Consider the following 20,520-nt stretch of genomic DNA (forward strand, 5'->3'; position numbering starts at 1 on the left):
GGATATTTTTATTATAATGAAAAATTGCCACTGAAATTAATATTCTGTGATGAAAAAACAGAAAGAACTGTAAAAAATCACGTGACAGCAAACCGCCATCTTTCTTCGAAATTAAAATTCATAAAAAACGTCAAAAGGTTGCATCGTTATCGAACTAAATATGTAATAATTCAATAACAGTATGTCTGTCCGTGTTTTCTGTATAAATAAATATTTATGCTATCGCCATATTGTAAAATTAAATTGGTAGTCGACACTGTTTGTCATTTCTACCGTTAGACAACCATTTTGTATTTTTGAATACGTTCGGATAGACGTACGAAATATTTTTAAAGATTACTTTGAATATGTAATGTTATAACGAACTATTCCACTTTTACCTATTTCACCCAAATTCATATCTTTTTTAAGAGCAACACGGATTGTGTTGCTTTTAAAAAATATATGAATTTGTCTAATCTAAGTAATCTATCTAATCTTTCTTTTTAAGATGATGTCAACGTTATGTTACAAAGCAATGTAATGTTAATTTGTCTTTATAAAACTCCAAAACGAAAAACTTCTTTTGGCTTCAAAATACTTTTAGAGGTCAGGAGGAGAGTCAACCACAGCTCACTGGAATGATAAACAATTTAAAACTTTGAATAGTATTCAGTCCTAGGGAAAGGTTTTAGAAGGTTCTCCTGAATAAAATCCAACACTTCTCATCAACACCAATAGGATCAAACCAAGGATCTACGAAACCATTTCCATTCTTTTACCAACACAAAACCACCATATTTATCAATATCTTAGACTATACAAACCCAAGATGATGTATAGGAATGACAGCTCAAAATATTTTCAACTCTAAAAATATAAAACGACGATTTTTGGACGATTATCCGAACTTATTCACCTGGATACAATATGCATGCCTCTTGTGCGTCAATCCGCCATGCATAATATAGTTGTTTTTGAATTTTAGAACATGGCATGACGCACTCAGCCTATGTGACCGTGAATAAAATTTTCCTTTTTTAATTATCTGTATAAACTTTGAATTGTTTTTCGTTGGCATTATAATAATTATCTGTAAGAGCTTTAGCTGAAAAATAAGTTTTCATCAACGTATTTCGGAAATGCACGTCAAATTGTGGATCCTGGCTGTCATTTATAGGTTTGACAGTCTTTATAGGTAGTTATAAGTCTGACAACCAGTCTGACTAAGGGGTATCCAACCAAGTTGCCCAGGTAACTCGGTTGGGGTCGTTATAGACAGTCGGAAGCTAGTAAGTCTGACAACCAGTCTAACCAGGGGGTATCGTGTTGCCCAGGTTACTGGGTTGAGGAGGGTAGGCAGTCGCTCCATGTAAAATACTGGGACTTAGCTGAATCCGGTTAGACTGTAGAACCCTAACATATTTGGTATAAGACTAAGACGATGCTGTTAGATAAGTTATTCCCTGAACACTTATGTTGCAGAGCCAGTGCCGGCGTAAGGGCCACTGACATCCCGGGCGAAAATTTATTTTCAAAAAAAAAAATATTTTAATGCGTACTTTTTATTAATATTCCATCAATAATAGCACAGAGCTTAGAGGCAAGAGACTCAACCTTCAGACCTTGGCGCCCCCCAGAATTTGTCGCCCTGGGTCATCGCCCCATCACGACTAACGCCGGGACTGTGCGGAGCGACTATCAATCTGACTTTTACGTCACTTTTTTAAAAAAAAAACCTTGAAATGTAAAAAGCTTTTCAAGGCGTCGCATGGAAAAAATAACTTTTAAAGCCACTACGCCACCCGGTCAGTCAAATAAAAAACTTATTTAAGCGACACAGATTATAAATGTATCCCGGTTTTTTAACAGAATGGCACGCAATAACTTTTACTGAAAAAACTTTTCTAAATATGTGCATAATAATATGTAAAAGCCATATATTAACTGTACAGTAAATCGGTCAAGTGTGAGTGGACCCCTGATACTGTGGGTCCCGTACATAAAGGATAAAGAAAAAATAAATATGCTGAAGATATCATTGCTTAACGTGCGTTTCATTTTTAACTTTTGCTATTACATCGGCAACAGAAATTCAATTCTTTATTGCTCACCATAATTTTAGGTAGGTGGTCAATTAAGTTTACAACTCAATCATGAACCCTGTCGGGCACAGCAAAATTAGGAGAGAAATACATAATCTGTGATGCGCAGATAGATAGTTATCACGGATCATGAGATATAACTTAAAATGAAATGAAATCATTTATTCCGCAAAAACTATCACTTCTACATGTCTTTTTTTGAGAACGCTGGAGTCGACATTTCCTATCTGACTACCCTGAGAGGGAATGTCGAAACAAAATCAGGGGTTACACAGTCTCTTAAGTCCAGAGCCTCTGTAAACATGTACAGATTTTCCCTACAGATAGGGATCCCTAAAAAAAATCCCGTTGATGCTAAAAAAAGAACAGTTTTCTTTCAATTTGTTATTCAATTAAAAAAAACTGTTTTCTGTCTATCGACTATGATAGGTATAATATATTATTGTCTATTAGACATATTTTAAATGGAGTATGGAATAAACAGATCTATTTATGTAGAAAAACATTTGCATGCAAAAAATACGTGAGTACACACGCACTGAGCAGTTTGTGTAGGCAGTTTCGTGGACTAAAATGTCACTTGTATTTTTCAGTAACGTTGTTTTTTTTTGTTTTTAAAAACAACTTCCGCACTAAGGAATGTTATAATTGTGTCTTGTGTTTCACAAACATTCAAGTCACATGCACAAAGACCCTCAGGCTCAGGACGAACGTTTCTCCTAGGCGGGGTTTTTTCCTGTATTTAGGTTAAGGGTTTTCTTTCGCAGAGGGCTTCTTTGACTTTTTTTTTTAAACTTACTGTCCCAGAAAACGTTGCTTTGCCATACAAATAAGTACTAGGGAATAAAAAAAATGGGGTATGAAAATTATGTTTTGTCCGATTCTCAGACCTCCCCAATAGGTATGCACACGAAATTTCATGAGAACGCAGAGACACGAACATTTTATAGGTGTATTCCGTGTATTACATTTTAATAAACTAAATGATGTCTACGAAATACCGTTCGAAATTTTATTTATTCTTCATTTACTTACTCGTGTGACTTAGGTAAATATACAATAAGCCAAAATAGATACGAAAATATTACATCGAATACATATTTTAATAAAATATGTGCATTTTCTATCGTTTTGTTAAACGTGATCAAAACATAACGTCACAATTATAATATGTCAAATTTTAAATGAGCGGCAAATATTTTAGGCAGCCATGTTGGAAAATCGATTGTTTTTTTTTATTTGTTCCATATTTGAAATGATGATATATTCAGCACCCTTGTACATCATATTTTGTAATTAAATGCGTTTGTTAATATTTTGTGTGTACCTATAAATTATTAAATAAATAAAATATTTAGGTAAACATGCAGATATAAAAGTAAAAAAATGATTCATAGCTGAAATAACCCCGCCAAGTTTAATTTAGACACATGCCCTATTGATTCTGTACCAATTTATCATTAGTCTAGCCTTTCCCTAATTATGTTGGGGTCATAGAATTGTTCGTGCATAAAACCTTGATCACGTCACATCTTAAAATACTTTTTTTATGGGAAACCATTAACTGACTCTTCGCGCTTTGGGTTGAGCAGAAGATTATCAAACTTTAACTAACGACCACCCATGTTCCTTCCTTTGCCCTTCGTGTACCGGGGCCACGGTAAGACCTTAGGACAATCCCTTTGCCCCGGCAGGGATCAACCCAAATATAGCTTGCTCAAGCATGGTCATGGTCTGGTTACCGCTGGTCTCTTTTGCCCCGGACCATGGATTGAATCAGGGCTGGGTCATTTTTTTAATGACGGGGCATCCGTTGAGGGTAATGACGCCCGATACTTTTATTTCAATCTAAGTAAATAATCATCTTTTAAATGTTCTGTATGTAAATTTTAATTTCCAATTGTGGAGAAATACGTAAAATTAAATTATTACTCGAGGAAGGTTTTTTCTATAGCAACCAACTAATATAAAATTATAAGTATTGTTAACGAAACCTCCTTTTCAAAGTGAAACCTCCTTCAAGATCCTTAGTGAAACCTCTTTCAAACCTGGGATTTGACAAGCAGTCCGCTATAAAAGACGGAGCTCCCTTAGCAACGCTCTCTCCGGTGTCAGCTGGCTTCGCTGGAACATCTCCGTGACCTTCGTTGTATTTATTCAGCATAGCAGCCATATTGTTATTTCGATAATTGCCATTCATATTCCTTTGCAGAAATTAGAGTTTGATGTATTAACTTTAAGTTATCTTTGTAATGATTTGGTTTAATTGTTTGTGACGTAACCGTGCTTTCTTTTAAAAAACCTGTCTAGTATGTGTACAGTCAAGAATTTTAAGTATTTAGTTATAATACTTAACTTTCAAATTACCAATACCGAGGCAAAATATGAAAAAAACTAAACTATTAAAAAAAATACAGTATCTCGAAAACATAAAATTCGCTTTACAACACCATTTAAATAAATTAACGAACCCATTTTTTTGGTATAGCAACAAAATAACTATAGACAATAAAAAACAGTTCATAAACATAAATAAATAATAAACATCGGGCGATGGCCAAAAAAACTGATTGTCAAATTTGACTTCCGTGAAAAAAAATGCATATGTTATCTGTGGCGTTTTTTTATCTGTGTATTTTCGCGGGTTTTGTTTAAAATGGAAGGTCGCTCCGCATAGCATATGCATGATGCTCCAAGTTCCGTGTTAACGAATAAAAAGTTTAGGGGTCCCTAAGAAAATATAGTAGTTTTAATGGCAGTCTCAATGGCGCAATTTAGGAGAGGCCCAGCTGTAGACCTCGGTAACCTGAATTGGAGATACACGATTGAATAGCTGATAAATTTTGTAGTGAGGAGCTCGTGGCTAAGCTATAACTGCATAAGTGAATCGATCACAGGTTAAGCTACGCTTGACGAGGCCAAACTTTGTCATAACGAGTTCCTCCGTATTTCGGAAGGCACGTTAAATTTTGGGTCCCGGCAGTTATTCATACATCTTTGACAGTCGTTACAGGTCCACACAACCAGTCTTTGAATGGAGTGTCATCTAAAAACCCACGTTTTTAAATGTCACTCCATTCAAATGTTATCAAAATCATTTCAGCCGTTTTTATAGTTGTAAATTACATTGTCATCGGGTTTGAAGCTACCATAAAAATGTCAGCCTTCTAGATGATCGGGAAGTGCCTCAAAATTGAGTTTCAAAAATCCAACCGAAACACAACCGAGACAAACTAACAAGAAAAGTGACTGTATGAAACGTTGGAAAAATTTACAAGTCAGACTACAAGCTAAGGTATCATTATTAAACGGTAAAAAATCTTTAAACAACAATCCTACAGAACCCATTTCTATCACACAGAAAATGATTCAACAAATATATTCATTCTTCTTTACTCGAATTTGGCAGCTCTGAATAAATTGGGTCAAATCCTCAGTCAGACAAATAACAAGTAAAAAAAACCGACATAAGTGTTTATAAGAAAACTGACAAACAATGTCTGTTGATAAAAATCAAAATGTCTATTAAAATTGCAAAAAAAATACGTCCCAAAATTGTTTTTGTGGAAACTAACGCAATTTTTCGTAAATCACTTTTAAAAACGTGCTTTTAGTTAATTCGACTCATATTTGATGTCATCTGTGCGTAGCCCTTGTAAATACACAGTGACGTGGTGTACTAACACAGCTGTCATTTGTGTGTCACTGTCACACAAATTAAAGCTTCCATAATAAACAGTCGCTGTAAAAAGCACACATACAAAGCGCCTGCATCTATATCTATACTAATATATTAAGCTGAAGAGTTTGTTTGTTTGAACGCGCTAATCTCAGGAACTACTGGTCCAAATTGAAAAATCATTTTTGTGTTGAATAGACCATTCATCGAGGAAGGCTTTAGGCTATAAATCATCACCCTGCGACTAATAGGAGCGAAGATACAATGGAAAATGTGAAAAAAAACAGGGCAGGTATAAATCATAACTGATATCTTCTACCCACGGGGACGAAGTCGCGGGCAACAGCTAGTAATATATATGAGTTAAACTACCTGCATTTTCCAGCAAACGTTATTTTTTCAACTGCTTTATTTGACCTGAAAACACTGCGATTATCTTTTTTCTATTTTAACTTGTAACATCATCGGCGTACCCTTTTCCCAACTGTGTTGGGGTCGGCTTCCAGTCCAACCGGTTTTAGCTGAGTACCAGTGTTTTACAAGGAGCGACTGCCTATCTGACCTCCTCAACCCAGTTACCTGGGCAACACGATACCCCTTATTTAGACTGGTACCGTAACTACCGTCGCTGAACATTGATATTTATGTTCAGTATAAGTTAAAAAAAAAATCTAATTATCAGGGTTTAAAACTCAGCCTAGTGACGGACGGAAAGACAGACGGACAGCGGAGCTTCAGTAATAGATTTCTGTTTTTACCCTTCGGCTAAGGAACCACAAAAAAAAGCTTGTTTTTCTTGAAATTTCGTTAAAATTTTGAAAATAAATTATTTACTGTCTATCAAGCCGTTTTAGAGGTGTATGTTAGCTAACATTGAAACACGAGAATTTCATATACCTAAGTTCGGCTATCTGTTAATCCAAGGCTTAAGCTACCTCCATAACAAATTTCATCTAAAACGGTCCAATCGTTTCAGCATGAAATCGTATCATATTATTCAGTTCACAGATATATTATACGTGTAATTTTTGTAAATTGTAAATACAAAATCATTTAAAGCAGCAATTTAATAAAATTGTAGCATTTAGATCAAACTTATTTATTTGTGCATAAGGCCCTGAACAGCTAAACTCAAATTAGATAATTTATTTGCTTTACCTGTTTGCTTTATTAAAAATACAACCCAAACAGTCGTTTACCGTTTGCACTTTTCCGGGCAAATTCAAAGAAAGGAGGTTGCATTTCACCGGAAAACGACCATAAACAAAATAAAAACGCATATTTCCTTGTCCAGAGACAACCTTTTTTCAATTCTAGAAACTGTTTACAGTAACAGGTTATGAATTATTCATTCGTAAAATGTGAATTTCTAAATTTGGACCAATTTCTTAAGAGGTGCGTGTGAGAGGGACGGTGATACGCGTTCTGGTGCGTTAGACAGAGATGGGGGATATGAAATGATGAATGATTGTGACGAAATCTTGTCATTGATATTGGAGTTCTAGAAATTGTGAGATTAGGTTAGAATTCCGTTAGATATTGTGAGACACTTGTTTACACGTCTTTGTCTTATCCTGCCCTATTTTTGGACAAAGAAATAGAGCTTGAGGTCTTTTATTGACCATATTTGAGATTTAGGCGAGGCGATATAGGGTTTCTTCTCTCATAGCAAAAGCATTTAGGAAGCGGTGAAGGATGGGCGAAACTGGGTGCTGTCCAATGTAATCTGACCTTCAAAAAGTGCTAATTAGTAGCCTTATTTGAATAAATGACTTTTGATTGATTTTGATTTTATTTTATTAAAAAATAATCTATATAGTCCGTCAGACAGGTTTCTTAAAAATACTGAATGCGTATTTTCACTTTATAACATTTTTAAATGTTAGATGTTTAAAATCACTTAATATGATGACATGTTTGGTAGTGGCAGCTAGTAATACCACTTGCTAGTAACGTACTGGTAAGTATTATCATATGACGTCACAGGCTTTCATTTTGTTTACGAGATAAAAGAAAATGTCTGACTGGTTTATGCACTGCCCCACGTTGGGGTGCCATTAGTAATATTTTCTAAAAGACAAATGTTATTTTTTTAATATCTTTACCAATATATAAAGCTGAAGAGTTGTTTGTTTGTTTGAACGCGCTAATCTCAGGAACTACTGGTTCAAATTGAATAAATATTTTTGTGTTGAATAGACCATTCATCGAAGAAGGTTTTAGGCTATATATCATCACGCTGCGACCAATAGGAGCGAAGAATAAGTCATAACTTAACTTATATCTTCTAACCACGCAGACGAAGTCGCGGGCAACAGCTGCTATAATAATAACAGACAACTTATATGAAATTTCGGCCTATAAATGTCCCACTTCTGGGCACAGGCCTCTTCACATATAGGAAAGGTTTTCACTGCGAGCGATTTCAGATTCCAATATTTGTAATCCAGGTTTCCTCACGATGTTTTACTTCACCGTTTGTCAGTGGTGTCATAGAATAATAATAGCTCGTGGCTAAGCTATAACCGCACAAGTGAATCGATCACAGGTTAAGCTATGCTTGACGCGGTTGGTCCGTATATAACTTTGAAAAACGTTATATGTACTATTGTAGTATATGTATTTTGAATAAGTCAGGTACTTTGCCTGACTTGGGATTGAACCTGCACCTTTAGCATACAAATCCATAGATACATAGAACCATGGTTGACTGCCCCTCGTGTCTCTTGACACGTGAAAAGTTGTCACGTGTCAAATATATCAAAGAAAAAGGTATAAAATGAATTTATAATAGACATATGCCTAAAACACATGTTTCGTGCACGTTTGTGTTTGCAAGACTGGGTTAACGGAATACAAAATGCAAGTCAAATACGAGTCGGACTCGCGATTTTGAGAGTTCCGTATGAAGAAAAACGAATTTGTTAAAAAACTTGTCACCAATCAATTTTATGACCGTAGCAAGCGTTGCTTAACCTAGATTTGTATTCTTATTGTGTGTGTTATAGAAATACATGATCTGTGTATATTTCAGTTGTGTTGTTATGACAGTTCATGAGATACCGTCCATGACAGACGTACGGATAGATGTCAGACCGGGGTCTGGACCGGGGCTTCATTTTTTACCAATTCAGTACGGAACCCATTTTTTTATTTTCTTTAGTTTTCATGATTTTTTTTCTTTTCAAATTTCTTATTTTTAGAGTCATTTGGCTTTGATAGACTTCCTATTTGACCTTTACAACCCCCTTTCGGCTTTCGCTTTTACTATATCGCAAAAAAAACAATGTTTGTACCTAACTTTCAGCCTTGTTATTTTTATACATATTTAGAACTTTTCTCCTCAGAAAACATCTATAAAAAATTGATTGAATTGATCCACGAATGCTTGTCCTGAGTCTCGGTGTCTTGTGCATGTGACTTGAATGTTTGTGAAACGACACGACACAAGGATTAAATTCCTAACTGCGGGAGTCGTTTCTTTTCAATCGCATTAAATAAATGTCTTTTAAAATATGTAATAATGTTGTAAAATAAAAATATTATCAAATTTCATTATTTTCTAAACCGGAAACTTGTTCTACTATTCTTGAATAATATAGTAAACAAAAATCGGAAACTGGACCAATGTCCAATGCCTAATAATTTTATTATCAACAAAATTGTGCGGAATTTGCAAAAAAATCGTGACATTGCGACAATAAGGAACGAAAATATGTTTTTATATATTACTAGCTGTTGCCCGCGACTTCGTCTGCGTGGTTAGAAGATATAAGTTATGACTTTTTCTTCGCTCCTATTGGTCGCAGCGTGATGATATATAGCCTAAAACCTCCCTCGATTAATGGTATCTTCAACACAAAAATATTTTTTCAATTTGAACCAGTAGTTTCTGAGATTAGCGCTTTCAAACAAACAATCAAACAAACAATTAGTATATACATAATACATACATAGTATATACATAGTAATTAGTATATATATAGTACAATTAGTATATAGATGCCAACGATATCTTCGCTACGTTTCATCGATTTTTAATTTCTCGCGCGGAGATTTTAATATTACGATAACTCATTACCTATTAACATTTTTGGCGTAGTGTAAAAGGCAATTTTGTTCTATATTACATGCATAATATATCTAACTTATTTATTTGGATAAGGATTAATACTGTATTGTTAAAAAGAGGTTCGTAAGTAACCAATAATTTTACTGTATTAAGAAAACACATAAAAATGGTTATTGTGGGTTATCCTTGGAAGATAGACATATACCACCGCGGACTTTTTTGTAGATCTATTAAAGAGGTACAAACCCGCCATACATTGTTTTGTTGTAACTCAAAAGGTTTTGGCAGCGTTCTCGATGAAAGCTCTCGAATGGCTTAATTTTATCCGACATGTTTAACTAATATCGCTGTAATATCGTCAGTTTACACAAAACCTAAACTTATTATACACTAAACCTTCCTCAAGAATTGCTCTATCTATCGTTGAAAACCGCATAAAAATCCGTTCAGTACTTTTCTAGTTTATCGCGAACAGACAGACAGACAGACAGACAGACAGACGTGGCCAGGGACTTTGTTTTATAATATGTAAGGATAAGGATAAGGATAGCTGTTGCCCGCGACTTCGTCTGCGTGGTTAGAAGATATAAGTTATGACTTTTTCTTCGCTCCTATTGGTCGCAGCGTGATGATATACATATAGCCTAAAACCTCCCTCGATTAATGGTATCTTCAACACAAAAATATTTTTTCAATTTGAACCAGTAGTTTCTGAGATTAGCGCTTTCAAACAAACAATCAAACAAACAATTAGTATATACATAATACATACATAGTATATACATAGTAATTAGTATATATATAGTACAATTAGTATATAGATGCCAACGATATCTTCGCTACGTTTCATCGATTTTTAATTTCTCGCGCGGAGATTTTAATATTACGATAACTCATTACCTATTAACATTTTTGGCGTAGTGTAAAAGGCAATTTTGTTCTATATTACATGCATAATATATCTAACTTATTTATTTGGATAAGGATTAATACTGTATTGTTAAAAAGAGGTTCGTAAGTAACCAATAATTTTACTGTATTAAGAAAACACATAAAAATGGTTATTGTGGGTTATCCTTGGAAGATAGACATATACCACCGCGGACTTTTTTGTAGATCTATTAAAGAGGTACAAACCCGCCATACATTGTTTTGTTGTAACTCAAAAGGTTTTGGCAGCGTTCTCGATGAAAGCTCTCGAATGGCTTAATTTTTTCCGACATGTTTAACTAATATCGCTGTAATATCGTCAGTTTACACAAAACCTAAACTTATTATACACTAAAACCTTCCTCAAGAATTGCTCTATCTATCGTTGAAAACCGCATAAAAATCCGTTCAGTACTTTTCTAGTTTATCGCGAACAGACAGACAGACAGACGCGGCGGGGGACTTTGTTTTATAATATGTATAAGGATTTCAAATTTGTTTGTCCATTTGTCTGCTTAAAATATTTTTTTTTCTTGATTGTTGAATTGAAAAAAAAATTAAGATGGCGCCTCGACACCGCTCGAGATTTTATTAGATACCTAAGAAAGATTAAAAAAAAGTGACGGGTTTTTTATCAAAACCGATAAAGTTTCACTTCAAAAATGACTCCCGCACTAATAGAGTAAGAGCTCGTGGACGCCAGACCTACGTTATTCTATAGAAGCTGAAAGTTTGTCAGCGGATGCTCCCGACATAGGCAAGAACAATGCTCGATTATGGAGTTAAACGTAGGTCTAGGGTCCACGGCTCTTAGACCCTAACGAATTCAATCTTGTATCGCGGGGATTTAGAAACACAGATTTAGAAGAAGTTTGTGGTCAAATATTTATCCTAGGTGGGAATCGAAGTTGCGACACGTCGCTAACCGTGGTAGGTGGCCTGATGACATAAACGTAGTTATTCAAAAGAAAAAATAAGAAGTTTTATATAAGATAAAAAAAAAACAAGTATAGACCTTGTTGCAAAAGGGGATGGCGGCGAAATCTTTTGCACAAGACTGGCCTTTATCCTCCTAGCGTTTCCCCAACTATGTTGGGGTCGGCTTCCAGTCTAACCGGATTCAGCTAAGTACCAGTGTTTTACATGGAGCGACTGCCAATCTGATGTCCTCAATCCAGTTAAGTGGGCAACACGATACCCCTTTGTAAGAATGGTTGTCAGGCTTTCTAGCTTCCGACTACCTGTAACGACTACCAAAGATGTATGAATAACAGCCGGGACACACAATTTATCGTGCCTTCCGAAAGTCATATACTGACGGGATGAATGGAAGGATATGACGTCACTGTTTTAAAAGACAGTAGTGGTTTCAGGGTTTAAGCATTAGGTAGTGTGTATTTTAGTTCCGTACAAAAATGGTAAAAACAGAACCCTATTATTAAAACTCCGCTGTTTGCCTATCTGTCTGACAACAGGCCAAACCTTACGAAGTGAGATAGCTAGGCAGTCGAAATTTTAAAATCATGATTGACTGATTTTCTTTTAATTGGAAATATTTATTTTACTTTATAACATTAATTTTATGCCTTTGGATTAGTTTCGAGAAAGAAGAATAGGAATTCAGGCCTCGGTTTGATTTTACAAATTAAGAATTAAGCTCCCGCGGCCATTTTTGAATTATTGTCAAAACTTTCCACTAGATGGATGCATGAAAAACAAAAAGAAGAAATTTAAAACAGTTTCTTGTCAAAAATAATATGAATTTGTACGAAAACATGAAAAAGAAACATAAAAATTAACTTTTAAATCAAAACACTCGAATCTAACATTGCTTTCAGACTCGCAATTCAAAACTTCTTGTAAACAAACTTGTATTTGCGTTTCTAAAACCAATATCCCCATCCACTTTACATTACATTTCTCCAACTACAACCGCAAATAAAATTTGTAAATTTAAAATGAGAATGCAAATTTCGCGCGCCCGGTATAAATATGGCTTCCCGAGCGATTTGAAGTCAGTGCTGCCGGACTAGTAGTTCCCGCCACCGGTGTTGCCACTCTAAAAAATCTATCTTTTAAGATCAAGATGTTGAGTGCACTCTTTTTGATAACCGTCTTTTTAATAGCGGTCTACAAGTTTTATTTTAAAAATACCGTAACTTATAAAAAAATTAATAAGTATGGTGAAAATAAAACTGTTGTTTTAAAAGAGGCGCCGGGGCCGACGCCGTTGCCCATTATAGGTAATTTACACCTTTTGGGCAAACACGAGTCGACTTTTCAATCTTTTACGGCTTTAGCTAAGGAATATGGCGATATATTTAGCTTAAAGTTGGGAGCTACTAAATGTCTTGTAGTAAATAATTTAGATTTGATTCGGGAGGTTTTGAATCAGAATGGTAAATTTTTCGGCGGACGACCGGACTTTTTGCGGTTCCATCAACTGTTTGCTGGGGATAGGAATAACTGTGAGTACCTTTGCCTTGGTTTTTTTTTTTAATTTTATTGTCTGTATGCAATTGCCTCAAATTTTGTTTGCGTATATTTTCGTTGACATTTTTGTATTGATTTTTTGAAACAGAAAATTGGTTTTAACTGTCTAATACTTCTCAAAGATGTGCCATCTCATAAATGGCACGAGTTTTAATTTACCCATATAAAATGTATCAATTAAATTAATAAAGTAATATTGTGCAGTAGTTTTTGTATGTCACTAAATATTTCAGGCAATTGTTTGTGGACAAATTGTATACTTTAATTTTATGTTTTTTCAGCGTATGCCTTCCTCTAATAATTTGACTGTATGTGAATGTTTTTCCCACGTTTCTATACACTCACTTTTCTTGTTTGTTTGTCGTTCCGGTGGATTTTTGCAACTCAGTATTGTGGCACTCCAAACCCAATGACATTGCAATTTACAACTATAAACAGGGCTATGCCGATTTTGATAAATTTTTGACTGAGTGTTATTTAAAAACGTGGGATTTTAGATTTTTCAAATCTACTTTTTTTTCTCTAGCCCACTGTGTCCCACTGCTGGGCAAAGCATCCTTCGAAATCCTTCCACGATCTATTATTTTTAATAGTTCTAAAACATTTTTCTAATTTTTTTTATTTTAATACTGTATTATTTATAAATTTTATACGCGTTTTCTCGTAACTAACGGAAATTTTCAGGTTAACCTTTTTTTTATTATAAGAAAGTATGAAGTAAGATTTTCTAACATTTTTACATTATACTTTGAAAAATGATATAAATGCTCATAATTTTTGTCTCAATGTATTAATTTTTCAGTACTACGCTACATAGCCCCAGCTAACCCCAGTAAAATTCCCATTAAAATCAGTCTAGTAATTCCAGAGATACGCCCGTTGAAACAAACAATAAAGTCTACAAATTTATCATATAAAAATCTCATAGTCGGTATCAGATTTCTATCAAAACAACAGAATTTAGAATCGTCAGCAATGCACCTTAAAACTGTCAACTCATTCTATTTTTGTAAATCCAAACATGCGTTTCATTAAAACAATTAAATATTTATTTGCTTATATCACAAATAATCTTGTAAAAGCACGCAAAATACGCCTGTTCCAAACTGCAATTATATTTAACAACGGCCATCTTTTCTTTGTTGTTAATAAAATTAAAAAGCAAAATTGACAAAATGAAAATCACGGCGTAATTGTTTCAATATGGCTGCGACCGCCAAAATAATGTATCTACAAAAAATGGCAGTGAAATATTTGCAGAAAGCTTATAACAGTGTTAGATTTTTTTTTAAATTACATATTTATTTTTTAAATATCTTTTATCAATTTTAAATGTCCATATTTTGTGTCTCTAATACCGTATCAAGAGATTTCTTTAAGATTCTTAAAAACTCCGGTTGGGTCCGAAACTAGTCGGGCACTTCCGATAAAAACGCGTATCAATCATTTAATAATGCATCAGTAACACGATAAAAATACAATGGATTTCCAATTATTGTATCGGCAAAATGGTTAAGAGAATAGGAATAGTTTTAAATTTAATCTAATTGCCATTAATTCATCGGCCATTGTAATTAGCAGAATCGGGGCCCAATATATTACGGAGCGACTGTCTATCTGACAACACAACACATGTTACTGTAACACAGTATCACATAATGAAGTTAGGTGTCAGTGGGTGACATAATTGTTGTCTTATCGCATAGACACCATTTTATTACCTTTTAAACGGCGCCAACGTTGGTAATTATGCCTCGGATTACATAAACGCGAAGATTCATAAACAATTGCTAGATTTTTTCGTATCTAGTTTCCTTTAGGTAGACTGTGGTCCATGTAAAAAGATAGGGATTTTAAATATTTTTAACCAACTTTAAAAATCAGGAGGTTATCAATTTGCTGTTTTTTTTTTTATATTTGTTACCTCAGAATTCGGGCTGGATTAAAATTTTGTAGATATTTTTAAATACTTTAATAATAATTTTGTATAAGATTATTCTCTCGCGTACTTATCAGGATAGCACGACTAGTTTCGGACCCAACCGGAGTCCTTAATCATGAGCAGACGCGGAGGGCGAGCGAGTCAAACTTTAATTTGCAATCGATACCCTTTCAAAATGACATATTAAGTAAAGAATTTGAAAAATCCCTAGCGCAACGTGGCAATGCAGCCAGCCTTCTGGGCACGTTTCCCGACTTTGGCAGGAATGAAGCTGTCTTTTTTGACGCTTTGTAAATTATGTATATTTTTCATTTTGTATTGAAATAGTTTCATAAATGTAAATATTACTTAAGTGTAGTTTTAAAAATAATAACATCATTAGTGTCACTTAAAACGCCTTTGCTTGTTACTTAGACCAAACATATTTTACTAGACAATAAATAGGGCTGTCAAAATTAGTTTCGAATAATGAAAAGGACGAATACCTATTTTATAGAAAACTAGCTGTTGCCCGCGACTTCGTCCACGTGATTAGAAGATCTTGAACCGTTTTCGCAGCTCACGCAAGGGAAGCCCTCAAAGATGAGAAATTTTACCCGCTTTTTCCACATTTTCCATTGTATCTTCGCTCCTATTAGTCGCAGCGTAATGTTATATCTAGGTAATAGCCTATAGCCTTCCTTGATAAATGGTCTATTCAACACAAAAAAAAACAATTTGAACCAGTAGTTCCTGAGATTAGCGCGTTCAAACAAACAAACAAACAAACTCTTCAGCTTTATATATAAGTATAGATAGTATGGAAAAAAGCAATAAACCTCTTTTGCAAACCCTATTTTGACAGGTACAATTTCAAATGATATTCTCTATCTGTCCTTGGTTTTATATTATGTATCACGTTATAAGGCGTATAGTTACTATGTCTTTTTTAACTTAAACTATAGTTAATTTAGTGTGATCGTATAGGTTTGACATCTTTATTATGTATGTATTTAGAAATATATAAGTATGTTTATCAGTTGTCTAGTACTCATAATACAAGCTCTGCTTAGTTTGAGACTAGATGGCGTTGTGTGAAAGTTGTGGATATTATATTGATATTTAGGTTAAAAATTATTAGTAAGTTAGTTATTGAGTTAAACTTAAAACAACGCGGTTTCTCGCGTTATTAGCGTTTTGTAGTTAAAGGAAATTAACTACTGATTCCGCTGTCTGTATATCCGTCTGTTACCCGGTTCTAGCTCATGAATTGTTAAAGATAGATTAAATTTTCTGATGTTGCTATAACAACGCATACTGAAGATTTTGTAAATAGGTAATAGAAAAACAAAATATTAAAAACAATGGTCACACATCTCAATTAACTTATCAACAACTGCTTAGCCTCTGTATTTAATTTTTAACCTACTTTAAAAAAACACGAAGTTCAGTTCGTCTGTATTTTTGGAATATCATATTAGTTTAAATATTGTTTATATATTATTGTGGCAATTTAAATACAACATGTAACTAACTAGCTATTTTGATTTATGAGATGCAAAAAGTTAACTAACGGACAGACAGACAGACAGTCTTAGTTACAAGAATCTGTATATTAAGTTACGGATTCAAAAAACTACTATTTTCATAATAACTGCCTATCCCAATAAACAATACTTGTGTTTTAAAGTTAATAAACACGAAATAAGTATTTAAATAATTTGATTTTCAAGCATTTTGTATGTATGTCAGTTATTCAAGACTAGATATCAAATTACACAACCTTGCCAACATAATAGGAAGTGTTCCATAAACAATATAGGTTTATAATTTCATTTTTCGGCACTGGTATTTTTATACAGCCTACTTTTATTAATTGGTCATCAATTTAAGGTTCTGTTTTAAATACTTTTGAAAGTAATTGAAAATGAATTATTGCTTGTTAAGAAGTAAAATTTGTGTGGTTCTAGAAGTTAGATAATATTGTTTATTTGTTCATCCGCCTTTGAACATTTTATGAAATGGATATATTATATTTATAATAGGAAGGTATAAAACAATAAATAAGTTTTTTAAAATTAAAACAAAAAGAGATGTTTGAAATTGAAAGTCACTCTTAAGCCGTAGTATTAGTATTATTTAGTGATTTATAAGATAAAAAATACTAAAAAATAGATTATTACATGCACAAACAGTCAAATGCAATTTTATTAAACTTATTAAGCTTATCAAATTTGTCCAACACTTCATCTACTCGCCAACAGAAGGCGCTGTCATAATGAAACTAATTTGTCTCTCTCTTGTTTAGCATTGGCGCTCTGTGACTGGTCGAATCTGCAGCTTCGCAGAAGGAACTTGGCTCGTCGTCACTGCGGGCCCAAGCAACACACCGACAACTTCGCAAGAATAGGAGACGTCGCGACTTTCGAATCGATCGAACTTATCCAAACCCTCAAAAGTATAACTCGCAATTCGGACGCCAGCATCAACCTAAAACCAATCTTAATGACTACAGCAATGAACATGTTTTCGCACTACATGTGCAACGTAAGATTCGACGACAACGACGAAGATTTCAGACGCATCGTCGACCATTTTGACGAAATCTTCTGGGAGATCAACCAGGGTTACGCTTTGGACTTCCTGCCGTGGCTCTCACCGTTCTACAAGAAACATTTGGATAAACTGTCAAGCTGGTCACAAGACATACGCTCCTTCATTCTCTCAAGAATAGTAGAAAAACGCGAAATGAATTTGGACGTCGAAGGTCCTGAAAAGGACTTTCTAGATGGTCTACTCAAAGTTTTACACGAAGATCCCACAGTTGATAGAAACACAATCATTTTTATGCTCGAAGACTTCTTGGGCGGTCATTCGTCTGTTGGTAACTTGGTAATGCTGTGTCTGACGGCTGTGGCCCGAGACCCAGAAGTAGGAAAGAAGGTGAAAGCTGAATTAGACGCTTTGACGAAAGGAAAACGGCCTGTCACACTCCTCGATAGACGAAGCCTGCCTTATACAGAAGCGACTGTCCTAGAATGTCTGAGATACGCCTCTTCACCTATTGTTCCCCATGTGGCTACAGAAAATGCTGCTATATCTGGGTATGGAGTAGAAAAAGGCACCCTAGTCTTCATAAATAATTACGAACTGAACACCTCCGAGGAATATTGGGATGAACCCGAAAAATTCGATCCGAGCAGGTTTTTGGAGAAATCGAAAATTCGCGTCCGAAGGAACTCTCTCTGCGATTCAGGAATGGAATCTGACGGTGAAAGACAGCATTCAGAGGCGAAAACTGTCGAAAAGGAAATATGGTCTGTCAAGAGGAATATCCCACATTTTCTGCCGTTCAGTATTGGTAAGAGGACGTGTATCGGTCAAACCTTAGTCACGACCATGAGTTTCGTTATGTTCGCGAGTATTATGCAGGAGTTTGACGTTGCGGCTGAATGCGTCGAGGATCTGAGGCAGAAGCCAGCCTGCGTAGCTCTGCCTAAAGACACGTATAACCTATATCTGTTGCCACGGAAACACTGATTTCTTATTTTTTGTAATCTTTGGTGTGGGTTGTTCTTTTTTGATTTTGTGGGATTTTTTGGAGTAATAGTCACTTAATATTTATTTTTATAGTTAGCTGCTATTTCGAGGTTAATATTTATTTAGCTGAAAATTTTTAATTTCATTTTTTCTGACAGTTAAATTTGTTTATTTGTTTCTAAAAATATTAGTACCAGTTCCGGAATAAAAAAAAGTTGCTGTTTAAGCTAAATCAATTTTTCTTAAAAGTTCATGTATTTTCTATTATCATAAATTTTCCCACAATTTTTCTAAAGGACTGACTACACCAAGTTAAAACAATCGCTCAAAACTATTTATTTCTCTAAATAATTGAAGTTTTAAGTTATTCGTGATGTTGGTATTACTGTATTCAAAATTACAAACCTTAATTAATGTTTTTATAAAAACGAATCGCACTGAAAATATTAACATTGGCCGCTATTATCGTACGCTGAATATTTCTGACAAAATTACGACTAATCTTTGTAACTACATGAAACATCCCCGTTGGGAGGAGGAGGTGAATTAGTTACACTGTAAATTGTATTTTAACAAAAAGTAGTTTAAATTATGCGTTTTGGTTGCCATCTGTAGCAATAACAATTTTAGATAAGATCATGAAATTTTCGGGCGATCATCAGTTCAGCGTAGTTTAGTACAGGTCAATTTGTCACCTATTCTGCGTATTCTAATAGCAGCCAAAGTGATTAAACCTCTTTTTCATATTTTAATACATTGAAAGATCTCTGCTATAGGCACAAGCAAGACTTAATCATAAAATGGCAATATACGTTGAAATATTAACATAGGATAAATATTTGAATAGAAATAGAAAAAAAAACGACTGTATTTTGTCCGGTGGATTATCGCATGAACTTAGTAATAAAAAAATAATATTGTTCGTGACTTCTTTAGATTAAAAAAAAAATAGTACAAAGTCACAATAATATGTATTTTTTTATATTATAGTCATGGTCTTTTTGTTAGTTATTATAATCGGAATATTAGAAATTGTAATCTGTCATAGTTCCTATAATATTATTAATTAATTTCTCGTCAAAATTGGCTGTTTTCTAGTTAAACGAAATGTATTTTTTTTGTATCAGAATTGAGTTTAGCGCCATCTCGTAGTGAGTAGCAGGTACTTGGATAAATTCAGAGAGTTTGTTTTTTTGTTAGTTTCTTTGTGTGTGTGAATTACTCTTGCTTTTAAAACTGTAGTTAGTTATAAAATTAAATAGACTTAAATAGGGGGAATACTGTAAAAAACTCTTATAATCAAGTAGAAAAATATTTAAATAGATTTCATACTAATTTTAGTGACAATTCTTTTTAATTTTGTATTATTCTATGGCGGATTTCCAAAGATACAATAATATTTAATTTATTAGTAAAATCCATTCTTCATAAAAAAAATATGTATCTAATTCTTTTCATTAATGAAATACGCCATCTTTTTTTATGTCAAACTGTGACAATTCTTTAATCATTTTTTCTTTTAAAATTTTGACATATATATATAATATTGTGTTTTTATTTGACTGAATGTTTGTCTGCTTTCGATTATTATGTAACAAAAACTATGCCTGATTTGAAATGACGTAGTATTTAGTAAAATGTGATCAATAGTTGAATTAGAAAAGAAATTATAGAATACATTTGCATTTATATTGATTTTTTATTTATTTTTGCCCAACTTACACGATAAAGACTTACACAAATATTAGTTTAACCTACCTGCACAATATAATTCACTAATTCACCATCATACACACACAAA

At 34.0% G+C, this 20,520-nt stretch overlaps 1 protein-coding gene across 1 annotated transcript; it reads left to right on the top strand.

Annotated features, from left to right (window-relative positions):
* The first annotated feature begins 12,567 nt into the window (after positions 1-12,567).
* Positions 12,568-18,844, top strand: LOC113509024 (cytochrome P450 307a1). Its single transcript, XM_026892271.1, has 2 exons — positions 12,568-13,233; positions 17,488-18,844. Exons 1-2 carry the CDS (start codon positions 12,852-12,854, stop codon positions 18,717-18,719), a joined length of 1,614 nt encoding a protein of 537 aa, XP_026748072.1. The 5' UTR covers positions 12,568-12,851; the 3' UTR covers positions 18,720-18,844.
* Positions 18,845-20,520: the final 1,676 nt, after the last annotated feature.

Source organism: Trichoplusia ni, chromosome 3 (genome assembly GCF_003590095.1).
Source record: "Trichoplusia ni isolate ovarian cell line Hi5 chromosome 3, tn1, whole genome shotgun sequence".
In the NCBI taxonomy this organism is placed as follows: Eukaryota; Metazoa; Arthropoda; class Insecta; order Lepidoptera; family Noctuidae; genus Trichoplusia; species Trichoplusia ni.

Excerpts from the sequence above, each read along its gene's own strand:
- LOC113509024 (XM_026892271.1), top strand. The coding sequence starts at position 12,852 with ATGTTGAGTGCACTCTTTTTGATAACCGTCTTTTTAATAGCGGTCTAC. Across the intron at positions 13,234-17,487 it reads TGCTGGGGATAGGAATAACT|CATTGGCGCTCTGTGACTGG; the intron begins GTGAGTACCTTT and ends TCTCTTGTTTAG.